Source organism: Lissotriton vulgaris, chromosome 11 (assembly GCF_964263255.1).
Source record: "Lissotriton vulgaris chromosome 11, aLisVul1.2, whole genome shotgun sequence".
In the NCBI taxonomy this organism is placed as follows: Eukaryota; Metazoa; Chordata; class Amphibia; order Caudata; family Salamandridae; genus Lissotriton; species Lissotriton vulgaris.
This window is the reverse complement of record NC_141699.1, coordinates 251,987,177-252,000,801: the sequence shown is the minus strand read 5'-3', so window position 1 is coordinate 252,000,801 and position 13,625 is coordinate 251,987,177. Positions and strand designations below refer to the sequence as shown.

Here is a 13,625-nt window from a genome sequence, read left to right as displayed (position 1 = left end):
ACGGACAACACCACCGCCATGTGGTATTGCGACAAGCAAGGCAGGGTGGGGCCGTGGACCCTTTGTCGAGAGGCCCTGCATCTATGGACATGGCTGGAACAGCAGGGCATAACCCTCGTGGTTCAACACATTGCAGGTTCTCTGAACACCAGAGCGGACAAACTCAGCCGTTGATGCCTAACGGATCACGAATGGCGTCTTCAGTCTGAGGTGGCGCTAGGTATCTTGGCAGTGGGGAGAACATTGGTTAGATCTGTTCCCTTCCGAAGATAATGTGCAGTGTCAGCAAAACTGCGAGATGGAGTTTCCAAGTCTGATATCGCTCAGTGACGCCTTTCGTCGCGAGTGGAGCTCAGGCCTGCTGTACGCCTTTCCGCCAATACCACAACTGCACAGGGTTCTGAAGAAGATTGGGAGCGACTTGGCCCAAGTCAATCATGTGGCTCCTGACTGGGCAAGGATAGTCTGGAATCCGGAGCTTCTTGAAATAAGCATTGATCCTCTGATCAGACTAACACTTCCGGAGGATCTTCTGTCGCAGCAACAGGGGAAGGTCCTCCACCCGAACCTGTCAACTCTACACCTCCATGCGTGGAGATTGAGCGGCGGTAGTTGATGGCTTCAAGACCTTCCTCCCGAATTATGTAACGCTATCTTGGCGGCCCTCCACTAACACGGTATATGCCTGCCGGTTGCAGAAATTTGTATTATACTGTACAGAAAGTTCTCTAGATCCTCTTTCTGCTTCTCTTTTCACTGTTCTTCTATTTATTCTTACCCTTGCCCAACAGGGCTCTCCTTAGGGAACTTCAAGGGTCATCTTTCTGCTCTATCCGCTTTTTTAGCGGTTGTCAGACCAACCCTCTCTCTTTAGGTCTCTGATTGTAAAAAGGTTTCTGAAAGGACTGGCTCACTTGTTTCCAACCTCGCCCTTTGTTATGCCACAGTGGGACTTTAAGTTCGTCCTCACTTATCTTATGTGTTCTCCCTTCGAGTCTTTACACAACTGTCCCCTCTGGCTGTTTACCATCAAGACAGACTTTCTAGTTGTGATAACATTGTTCCAGAGGGTGAGTGAGTTGCAGGCGCTATCGTGTACACCTCTCTATTTGATGTTTTTTCCAGGCAAAGTAGTGCTTCGCACCGGTGCGTCACTTTTGCTAAGGGTGTGACCCCGTTCCATCTGGGTCAATTCATCACACCGACCTCTTTGTTTGATCCCCCCTCATCCCTCTAATTAAGAGGAGCGTCGTCACCGTCTTGACCCAAACAGGGCATTGTCGTTCTACCTTGACCGCACTAAAGAGTTCCGGGTGGACGGCCAACTCTTTGTGGGGTACGTGGGAGCTAAGAAGGGGCGGGCGGTGCAGAAAAGCACCATCTCTCGCTGGGTCGTTCTCTGCATTAAGATCTGCTATGCTCTGGCCAAGAGGCAGCTCCCTGAGGATTTAAGGGCCTATTTCACTAGGGGAAAGGCTGCGACTACGGCCTTTCCTCGGGGTGTCCCAGTCCTGGACATCTGTCAGGCAGCAACGTGGGCATCTTTGCACATGTTTGCCAAGCTCTACTGCCTGGACAGTCAGGTCCGCTGGGACAGGCAGTTTGCCCATTCAGTACTGCAGGACTTCCTAATGCGTAAGGTATTGGTCCTCTACCCACTGCCGGGATGGTATGGCTTTGGTGTCTTATTTCAAAGGTATGGAATCTGCAGCTAGAAGTCTTTATCAGATGAACGAGTTACTTACCTTTGTTAAAGCATTATCTGGTAGAGGCTTTAGCTGTATATTCCTTACAGCCCCACCTATGCTTCCCCGCTTTGCTGACTGATTTTGTATGGGCTAGGGTAACTCCCCTTTTCAAGGTCCTTGTTTTGAACACTACTACGTCAGTTACTTCGTGGCTCTGCGCTTCTGGCATGTAAAAAAGAAAAAGTACTGACGTCCACACGCCTGGGTGGCACCTATATAGGTGACAACGACATCATAACCGACGCTGCCGATGACGTCACACGGAGTTGAATGGAGCCACCCAACAATGCGCATAAGGGATATTGCTCAGCAAAAGTTTCCAGATCCAGTCTGACGCCTTGGTAATTCAAAGGTAAGGAATCTGCGGCTAGATAGAGTATCTACCAAATAATGCGTTACCGAAGGTAAGTAACTTGTCTATGCCTCCATTAGCGACCATTGATAGCCTATCCCCAGGGCACGTAGCTTGTCAGTGACAGACGGGTATGCTCAGACGTGAGTCACGTGCTCTCCATGCCACTGGAAATAAGCTATCCAGGCTGATGAGGGCTGAAAGCCCAAAACCGGTCCTAGGATGCTTGTTTCCCCTTCCAGGGAGGACCTGGCTTGGCAGTTCGGGCTGGACTGTTCCCATGGGGCACAGGGTCAAGACCGATTTGCACATGGCTGGGTTCAAACTGCAATGGCATGGGGTGCAAAAAACTATGGATTTAGGCCCAGATCTCTGCACTGGGGTGAATGTATGACATTGTTCTGCATTCTGTCCATATACTGTTTTTGCATTTGTCACCCCGCGTAGGACGGGGAGGGCAGAAAGCCCGAAACCGGTCCTAGGATGCTTGTTTTCAGTCCAGGGAGGACCTGGCTTGGCAGTTCGGGCTGGACTGTTCCCATGGGACTGATTTGCATATGGCAGGGTTCAAACTGGAATGGCAAGGTGAGCAAAAAAACGATGGATTTAGACCCAGATCTTTGTACTCAGGTGAATGTATGACATTGTTCTGCATTCTGTCCATCAACTGTTGTTTTTGCATTTTTTGCAATCACGCAGCTTTCTCAGTGTTACGCGGGAGAGATCCTTGTAAAGTTGTACAACATGTACTTGAAAAGTGAGTTCAGTTTTGTCTCTAGATGCTCGTAATATTGCTTCTTTCTCCGTGAAGAAATTTACTCTATTCAGGATGTCAGGGACTACATCTGTGCGTCCATTGGCGGGGGACTCCCGGTTGGCCCTGTCAAAAACAGGCGGAAAGGGTTGTCGTCCCCCCTAGATTTCCAGCAGGAGTTCCGCCGTGAAGGCCTTATCACTTCCCTCCGTGCCCCTAGTCACCCCCTCAGTTGCGAATATTGTTGCAGCAGCTTCTATTTTCTAAATCTTCCTGTTTGGTTTGTAAGTCGATGTTTTGCTCCTCCATGGCTGTTACTCTCCACCACAGCATTTCCTGATTTTCCGATCTAACATCATCTGTCCACTCAAGATCATAAACTTGCTCACCAATTTCAGAGACATCTCTCTGGATGTCATGGAGGCAGGATTTGAACTCGTCTTTGAGTGAGCTGATGTCAGTACAGATTTTTCAAGAAGCGGTCCATATACACCTGAGTAATAGGGGCTGAGGATGGTGTCAGTTGGGGGGGAGGGAGGGAAGGTGGCTTCAGAGTTCGCCAGTGAAGCCTTGCTCCACAAAAACATCACTGGGTTGTCCTTTGCAGTTTTAGTACGAGGCATAACGGTGCAAAGCATCGGGTCCAGTACGAGGCAAGTAGGGCTATGAAGCTCACTTTTCTCCACTTCAGTCTCTGGCTGTCTGAACCGTATTTACCTGTGTAGTCTGGTAGGGGCTCTCGAGGGTGGTGAAGCAACCATGTGCCCAAGGCCACCGCTGGGCACCAGGGGCGGTGAACCCTCAGCGTGTAGAATGCAGGGCTGAAAGGCGATGGGTACCCCTGCCTGAATACGCCACAAGCCGACCGGCCCTGCGCCTCACCACTAATGAACAAATAAATGGTCCTTAGTCTGGAACATTCAGCGTCCATGGAATGGGAGGTCTAGGAAATGCACGAGGTTCTGCAGGCAAACATGAGAGGACCAGACTGCTATCTGTCCCCAAAGAGGACTCCACAATCACTGAGCCACTGACGGCAGTCGCAGAACCAGCGACGCTCAGAGAGTCAGCAAGTCCTCGATCCCTTCTCCAGCTGCAGCTTGGGCAGCGCGAGGGCAACAAGAAGGTCGTGCCCCTACGGCCTTCCTTTCGATAGGCTTCTCCCGCAGCTCACGCCACTACACCTCATCTCAGGGTCCTCACGCAGGGGGAAAGGTGCAGATTGGCCATTTCACAGACCTGAGGCAGCAGGTGAGTCGGGCTACTCCAGCCCTGCAGCTCCTCCAAACAGCCAACTCTGTGTTCGGGCAGCAGGGGATACCTCAAGGTGACATGAAAGCTGATGAGCTCCTGGGCCCACCAGAAGTCGGGCACCCACACACTTCTAATGCTTCCGGTGGGTGCCGCATAGATTAGCAGCAAAGTGGTCTCCACCACATACACCATGGGGGCAGGCCCACCACCAGGCTCAGATCATGGAGAGCCCGCTATGCCGTCCCTTTGTGGGCACGGCAAGTAAGGTTGATGAGGCCGCCTCAGGGCAAGATGGGGCTGAGGGCCCATCTCGGCAGCAGCAGGCCTCTTCCGTATTTCGGCCATGGCCCAGACAGGAGAGCAGGCATACCACCCCACAGCAAAAGCGGGAGAGCTGCAGCTCTTCAGGAGCCGCAGGATGCCCCCTCGATTGCCTCACTGCAGTCAATGGCACTTCGATGGGCCTTGGGGAGTCGGAGAGCAGGCGAAGCACGTCCTACTCCATTCCTTCCTAAGCCACGCCCCACGATGGAATTTTTCTAAAGCGGAGCACATCAGGCAGCTCACCTTAGAGGTGTGTCTGGCCTGATAGTGTGCCATCCTTCACTGCATATCTAATTTCCAACCTGTTGGTCCAGGGCAGGGGGTTACCATGTTCCCTGTCTGGGGAGGCCGTGGTCACATATCAAAAGCAGTAGAGGCCTTTGAAGCCTCCTGGCTTGATATGCTGATAACATAGCCATCCTGCTTGGAGGAAATGACAACACCTCTGATCAGAGCAGGCATTGTTCCTGCCCTCAGAGAGCATAGGCTCTCACCTGCAGGGGGTCAGAAGCCTGTCTATGGTGGCAGGTTGGTCGACGTCAGTCATCCAGCACGCTAGAGGACGGTGGGTTTTCAGGGGGCATCTCAAAGGTGCCTTCTGGGTGCATATATTAATAAATCCACCACTGGAATCAGTGTGGATTTACGGATACAAGTTGTTTGATACAGTACACCATAGAGTTCAGTGAAGCATCATGTAGCTGGGGAACTTGTGTTTACCAGTGTCTAGCACAAGTACTTAAAATGGTTTTCCTGTTCACTTGTGATATCTAAGAATGGACTCAGACAGCACAGGGGCATATCTGCTCATGCAGATATGTCTTCAGATGTAGTATGGTGCACCCTGCCTTAGGGCTGTAAGGCATGCTGTTGGGGAGGCTTACCTATATTGAATGCAGTGTCAGCAGGCATGGCACAGAGGAATGTGTGCCATGTTGAGGTTTCGCTTTTATCTGCACCAAGCCATGCAGCCTGCAATTGCAGTTGGCACGTTGGTGCTGAGGGGTCCCTTAGGGTGGCACAGTCCATGCTGCATCTCTTTGGGGACCCACTGTAGCCTCCTTGCCCTTGGTACCAGGAGCACCACTTAGAGGGTGCTAAATATGTTACCAATTTGGGGTAAAATTGTACAGTTTAGGGAAAGAGATCCAGCACTTGGAGCCTGGATAGGAGGAAGCCAGTGCACTTCTGTCAAAATTGCATCAGATATCAGGCAAAGAGTGGGGGTGACCATGTCAAAAAGGTGCACTTTCCTTCATCCCTTTCCTTGACATAATCTGCTTTGCTTGCTTGCCTGCAGGTTGTTCCTATGCTGCTTTTGAGATAGGTATGTATCTGCTAAAACAGCACGAAACCACTCTGCATCATAGATTTTGTGAGACCTGCCTCAAATTCCTCCCATATACCAGATGCCAGTTTACAGTATTTGATCCAAGACCTTTCTCCAAGTGCTTAACATTGTTTGTCAGTCTTTCTGAATGCCTCTGATATCCTATTTGTTCTCTTTTCTTTTCTCACAGAAGGATTATTTTAAACAATATGAAGTTGGTTTGCAAAACTTGTGCAATTCATATCAGGTGCGGGCAGATACCCGTGCCAAAGCATCAGAAGAAAGCCAACATACCGCAGAGAAAAAGCTGAAAGAGACAGAAGACAAGTTGCAGAAGCTGAGGACCAACATTGTGGCACTGCTTCAGAAAGTGCAGGAGGTGAGAAGGAGACAGATGGTGCATTTTTAAGCTATTTTGGGCAGTTCAATAGTCAAACGTTGCACACTTTGCTGTCTGCTTTTTTAGCGAGGGGGTTGTGAGGTGACACAACACAGAACATTCTAAAATACCAAGAAGAGTGTGCTGGGTCTCTGTGCACATCCTCTTTGTCAACAGGTTTATATTGTCTGCAAAGTAGCACTTACTTTAGAATATATATATATATATTTATTTAAAAGTGCAGTTAATCAGCAGTTTTGAATAGCAATGAGCCTGTCGAGCATTTTTCCTGCAAACTCCTGTCATCAAGGACGTGATGTCCGAAACACATAAGGAAGCATGGGAGAAAATTAATTGAGCACCGGAATTGTACTTGCCTTATTAAAGAAATGACTGGAATAGAGAGTCTCTCTTCAATTCTTGGCCAAACATCTGATTGATATATATATATATATATATCAAAAGAAATACCCTTTCAGGCATAGAGTGACGAAAAAAATTATGCAAAAAAGAAGCAGAGAACTCTGGGTAGTTCTCCAGTTTAGGTGGAAAGCAGCTCCATGGCTTAGCTTTGCGATGCTTATCCTGGCTAAAACTCACAGCTTAAAACCTGAAGCACAACAACACATTTTTTTAAATCAATCTTTTTTCTGTACTTTTGGCATTTATGTAGGTGAAATTTGCTTAATTTCATAATTTCTTATACATTAATTCAGATGTTGCTTTTTGCAATTTCATGTAATTTTTGCACGCAAGGGATTTGTTTGCGCTGTAGGTATTTCCCAAAGAACCTTTTTTTGCCAGAACCAGGTTACTTCTCGTATCACGCAATGCCTTTTTACCCAAAGTGTGTCACATGAGATAACAGCAAACCACATTTTGCTCTCAACGATTAATTTAGCAAAATGTTTTGGGGATTTCATAAACATTTACTAGAGAAAAAATACAGCAGTTTCAACAACTAAAACCATACCAACACAAATCCAAGATAGGTAAAGGTAGCCAGTGTTCATTACTGACCACAGGGGAAACACCTTCGGGAGGTAAACTGTGGGAGGACGCTTCATGGCATTGAACACCTTCCAGAGCGAATCATTCAAAACAGCAGGCATTATTCACAAAGCTGAATTTAAAAAACAGCCAAAATATCTACTTGAATCGTTACAAACTCCTAGGTATTTAAAATGGTTGAAAAGCAAAGATATTTTTCATAGAAAGTAAGAAGTTCCTTCATATTTGGACTGCAAATCATTTTTCTACAAGCCAACTCTAACCATCTGCAATTTATTGGCAATAGAAATCGAATATTCTAGGGAACTTCTATCATTCCAAAAGAACTTAAAACACGTATTTTTCCACTGGAATCCTTAGCCTTTCTTTGGTCTCTGTTCAAACCTCTCTAGAACCCATTATTAGTTACTTTTAGCATACATGGCTCTTCTCCAATGAATTTCTTTATGTCCTCGATCTTTTCCACAAATTTGGCTACATGTCTCCTTTTCTGAACACTCTCTGGAACTATTGTTTGCAAAGTGCTAATTTGTCACCTCATTCACAATGTCCCTTACATTCTTTCCTTACCTCAGTATAACAATAAAATTCTTACGTTGACGTCTCCCATTTCCTCTCTTCCTGTCCTCTAGCTCTTCTTTCTGTGTTGTACTGATTAAGGTACTATTTACCTCTATCACCTCTCTTTAGTCTCCTGAACTCTAAGACTACAATTCTCTACTGTCCTGCTGACTCAAACCTTGCCCATCAACCCCTACTTTACGGTCTTCACTCTCGTCTTTTGTCCTCTTGTTAATTCTGAGTTATTGAAATTCTTTACCATGTGACTCTGTTTCTCTTCTTTTTACTCCACGTCTTGGTTGATCAGTTTTTATTTTTTCGTTCACTATTGGAACAGTCGTCCTTTGCACATCTTTGATTTTACTCAGACATTTGTAAGAGAGGTCTTTTTACTCTCCTTTGGTTGGTTCATTGTGAAGTGTGCGGACTATGCCTGGTAGTGATTCAGTAAATAAGAATTTAAATAAATAACATGCAAATGCATGCTGAATGTAGTGTGCCACGACTGTCCTTTGAGGTACATGTCATCGCCTCTATCTATTTCTTTTAAGAAGTCTAACTGAGGAATCTTTTGGCTTGTAGCAGAAATGGCAGTGGAATTTATTTTTGCTACTTAACTTTCTTGTCCACAAAAAAGGACAGTAGCAAAAATTCAGACCTGTTCTCGATTTTAAAAATATCCAACAAATGGGAGAATTATGTATGAACATTTCAGATGCTGGCCTTGCACCAAATCTACTGTAAATGCTGGCAAAGGGGGCTGTGATGTGTGAAAATGACTTTCTTGATGCATAATTTCATATTACAATAAGAAAGAAACATTAGAGGTTCCTCACGTTTTTTTGTTGGAAATCATTATCAATGCAAGGTCCTTCCATTTGGTCTTAAACTGCCCCTCATTAAATGTTCTACTAGTGCATGGCAGTAGAAGTTGCATAATAGAGAAGATAAAAGATTTTCATCTACTGCTACTTCGACAACTAACTCATGAAAATGTGGGCGCCTCAAAATGTCTTGTCGGATTTTCAAAAAAAACTAGCTGGATCTATAACTTAAGTATCAATTCTTCCTATTCAGTACTTGGGAGTGGCGCTGTACACGTAGTTGTCAAAAGTGTATCCTGTCTGAAGTGTTAGAATCTTCCGAAGACCTGATAACTAATGGCTCGCCATATATCTTTACTGGTGGGATCCATGACATACACAGTATTCCGAATACTTCACACTTCTCTCCATATGAGGCATCTTCAGCAGTGGAGGAATAAGAGATCACACGCCCCTGGTCTTCAGGAGAGCAGGTTCAGCACATCAACCCGCTAGAGATGCAGGAAATCTGTTCATCTCTGAAAGCCTTCCTTTTGCAGTTGATCTGTCCAGCTCATGAGAGACAACACATTTGCAATGTTGTACCTCAACAAACACGGAGGTGTAGGATCTCATCTTCTCTGCTGATAAGCTGTGAGACTTGGGGCCTGGGGTCATGTCCAAGGGATTCTGTCTGGTTGCCAACCATCTGGCGAGCTTTCAGGACATCTGAGCTGGCATCGTCTTGCTGACCACGACTGATTCCTCCATCCAGAAGTGGTTTAAATCATCTTCAACCCGTGGGAAACCCCTCAGATGGGCTTCTTTGCTGCGTGGAGCCTTGTGAGATGTTTTGGTTGGTGGGTAGTTTTCCAGTTCTCTAAGCATTTCCCAATATCATTCATTCTTTGACAATTGAGGAAGCTGTGTCATTAACAGACCCAAGTCATTCTGGTTGTCCCAGTCTGCACGAGAAGGATGTGATACGAGACAGCCAGGTTCGAGGCATATGAGCTGCAGATTGCACACTATGCATAGACTGCCACCTGGTGTTGGGCCCGGATGTTTGCAGTTTGTTTTGTTGTAGAAAAGTCTTTGGAAGTCACAGGATAGGTGACTCCTCCTTTGGATGATACTGCGCATGGGCATCGGCTCCATCCCCAGATTCTTTTTTTTCCGCCACCGGGCTCGGATGTGTTTCCAGCGCTCAGTGTTGAAACCGATTTCCTTTTGCGCGCAATCCTCACCTACTTACAGGAAATACGTTTCGGAACGCTTTTCCACTCGGCGCTATTCTTCAACATTGAATACTTCGATTCCTGTCGTCGTCGACGGCCTTTGGGCCTAGCTAGGCCTCAACTCCAGCTCATGGAAAGGACGCCATTTAAAAAGTGTCCTCAATGTGGGTCAAAGTTTCCCCACACCGAACTTCATGAAGTGTCTAACCTGTGCCTCTCCCGGAGCACGAGGCCAAAGACTGTTCCGCTTGTGCCTCTTTCCGCTCCAAAAAGACTATCCGGGACCGAAGAGCGAGAAGAACAATAGCTCGATCTTTAACTTCCGTTCCGGACGACATCTTTGAGTAAGGCGTCAACGTCCCAGAACATCACGACGTTGACAGCGGTTCCGAAGAAGAAGTAGATTCCGAAGTCGAAGACATCACTCCAGCGCAGCGGGTCGTAAGTAAGACCGTCGACCCCAACCCTTCCTCGACACACCCAAAGAAGGCCCCGGTCACGCCCTCGCCCTCAGGTTCAGGTTGCAAACTCTCAAACATCGGGTGATGCTGCACCACCAGATAAAGAGTCTAAGTTACTTGACGCATCAGGGAAAAGAACTGCATCTCAAGCAGCAAACATGTGGCGTATTGCCAATACACAGGCATTGTTAGCCAGATATAATAGGGCACATTATGACGAGTTAGAGTCACTTATGAGACACCTCCCTGACAGGTACAAGGATAGAGCTAACAAACTCATCCAAGAGGATAAAAACATTACAAACACCTCCATTAGGTGTGCCCTGGATGCAGCTGATACTGCGTCTAGGGCTGTTAACACCAGCGTTTTACTACGCAGACACGCTTGGCTACGTATATCAGGTTTCAAACCTGAGGTACAAAGTGCCATTCTTAATCAACCGTTTGATGAGCACCACCTATTCGGACCCAATGTCGATGTATCTCTTGAAAAAATGAAGAAAGATACAGACACCGCCAAATCTATGGGAGCCCTGCAGTCGCAGGCTCCCAGACGTTCATTTCGTCGCTCATCCTATAGAGGTGCCACTAGAGGATATTCCTCAGACACAGCTTCTTCCTCATACAAAGCCCCCACACAGTCCACTTATGGCAAGGGCTATGAAAGGGGTTGTTACAGGGGTAACAATAACAAGGGCAGAGGTCAAAATAACAACTCCCGCTCTGCCTCTCCCCCAGCCTAATGACTCCCTTCCCCTTCCCCCGTCCCATTCCACTCCTGTCAGGGGAAGACTCCAACAATACCTGCTAGCACTGTAAAATATACAGTGTCTACAGGACTAGTTATAAAATTGTTCCATTGGATATGTTTTGGGAATGACAAAGTACATTGTCTAATTTTCTCTTCTCTCTTTGTTATGTTCTGTTGTTTTATTGTACTATATGTTGGATTTCTTTGAATGTTTTTTTAACAATTTTACATGAATTGGTGGTATATAGTATGTGTGATGATTTTTATGAAATACTGTAATATGTAAAAGGTTTTTAAAATAAAAAGAAGTATTTGGGATAACTCTTGGGCATCATAATATGGACAATTGTTTTGTTGTTGGAGTCTATTGTGTGGGCTGTATTTTTGCTTTCATTTGAATGTATGATTCTAAAGTGAGTAGAGATTTTCGTTACTGGTTTTTGTTTACCCAAGGGATTATTTGTTCTTACTTGTCAATAGTACCTTATTCCCTTGGCAGACACAAGGGGTCCCTCTCTTCTCCTATATGCACTTGACTCTTTCTCATATACCCTCCTTTACAGAGCTATTCTACAAACTGTTCGGTTTTGTGCATTTTCCCAGAAAAAAAAAGTCCAGGACATTCAGCCTAAGATCCCAATCTTTCAGCCTCCATACTGGATTTCAGTGAGGTTGACTCTGCTGGGACTGTTGGCATCCTGCTGGTCAAGAACACCCGGTGGCATATGGTGGCTCTGCAGTAGGATCTGAAATCTCACTGGTCCCCGTTACACATCAAAACATCACCTTGCCAGCATTCAGTGCTCCACCTCACCCCTCTATGGAGGACGAAAAACTCCACTGCTGGGACCCCAAGACAGTTGTAAGCTTTTTATCATACCAAAGTAAACCGGGTGGACGAACAGCTCTTTGTCGGGTTCTCTGGAGTGAAAAAAGGCAAGCTGCACGAAAGAGAAGCATCTCCTCCAGGACTGTGCTCTGCATTAAGATCTGCTATGCATTGGCCAACAAGCATCCTCCAGAAGTGCTGCATGTTCATTATACCAGGGCCAAAGGTACTACCACTCCATTGGCATGTGGAGACCCTGTCCTGTCCTGGTCATTTGCCTGGTGATGTTCCTCCATATGTTCACAAAACACTGTTGTCTGGACAGTGCAATTCACAAAGAGGCGTATTTTGCCATTTTAGTCCTGCCGTACTTTCTGGTTTGAGTCGATTTACTACCCCACCTCCGAATAGGTACTGCTCTGGTATCTATTAAAAAAGGTGAGGAATTTGTGGCTAAAAGTCTCTATGAGAAGAAAAAGTTACTTACCTTTGGTAAGCCTTTCTCTGGTAGAGAATCTTTCTACTCACAGATTCCACCTAACAGTCCCATCCTCCCAATTCTATGATTGGACTCTATCTATTAATAAGATTCCAAGTCTAAGAATCTGCATAATGGTCACAACCAACTGCCATTGGGGCTCTGAGACTAAGGGAGTGGGCAGCCTCGAATGCAGCAGACTTTAGCGCAAGAGTGCTTTTTTATAGGCTCTGCGCATCATTTCCATAGCAGAACAGCGTTGGTGCGGAGCTGCACAGCACCATCTACCAGTGTGCAGGGGTAGTGCTGAAAAGGTTTCCGGATACAGTCTGACGTATGGGGAATATTCAAAAGGTGAGGAATCTGTGGCTACTGGCTATGTAGAATTTCTACTAGTAAGAACTTAACCAAAGGTAAGTAACGTGTTCCTTACTTCTTCTCTTAGCCAAGTCCAGGCCAGATCCAAAAATATTTTTCCTTTTTATTCTCTAGGATATTGATATCAACACTGATGATGAACTAGACGCCTACATTGAAGACCTTATCACAAAAGGAGATTGAGCTGAGTGCACCAGAATTATCATGACTACAACAGAAAATCCAGGAGACAAAGAGTTCCGAGATGTCTGAGCTCCATTAGATGCCCACTCCAGCCAAGGAAATGGGTCTACACAGAGACTAAGAGACAGCTTGAGACTGCTCATGTGTACATAGTATATTGGTCTGTTCGTGTAAAGCCTGATTTTATGTTTTTACATGCCAGAATGTGCTGTTACTGACGAGTTTTAACATTGTAGTTCTTTGTTGATATATATTTATTTTTTAAAAGAAACCAAGGCATAATGCCAGAAATTTGTGGTGTGCTTTGTATTTTTGTGTTGAAGCAAAATCTGGCATTGCACATATATATTTGTATCACATCGCCGTCTTTATATTCTAGAGGAGGTCTCATCTACTTTGTCTACATTAAAAAAGTTTTTGTTAGGATTTAAGTTTCTTAACATAGCAAGTATGGACTAATGCAACCAGTTACAAGTAATCTATCCAAGCTTAAGGTTCATGGAACATTCAACATTCAAAAACAATGTTTATGTACACAAAGGGTGACATAAGTTAAAATATCCCAGTAAACTCACATGGCAAGACGTCTCGCGGGATAGACAAAGGCACAAGACCGTACAGACTTCAAACCAGAATCTGTTGAAATGACAATGTCTTAGTTTATTTCGCTTATCTTAGTGCCTAAAGAAGGGCTTCCTCATATGTTTAAAGAATGAATAACAATGGTTGTTCCTTTCATCAGTTTTTGGTTATTCTCAGTGTTCTATCCCATAAGTATTCTTCCCCTTTAT

The 13,625-nt window shown here is 45.6% G+C and overlaps 1 protein-coding gene across 3 annotated transcripts in view; it reads left to right on the top strand.

Moving 5' to 3' along the window:
• MORC2 (MORC family CW-type zinc finger 2) overlaps positions 1–13,125 on the top strand; it is a 322,812-nt gene extending 309,687 nt beyond the window's left edge. For all 3 annotated transcript variants that reach the window (XM_086943169.1, XM_086943168.1, XM_086943171.1), the window contains exons 26-27: positions 5,953–6,141; positions 12,766–13,125. In XM_086943169.1, the coding sequence (XP_086799295.1) occupies positions 5,953–6,141; positions 12,766–12,834 (258 nt within the window). In that variant the 3' untranslated portion in view covers positions 12,835–13,125. The remainder of the gene's footprint in view (positions 1–5,952; positions 6,142–12,765) is intronic.
• Positions 13,126–13,625: the final 500 nt, after the last annotated feature.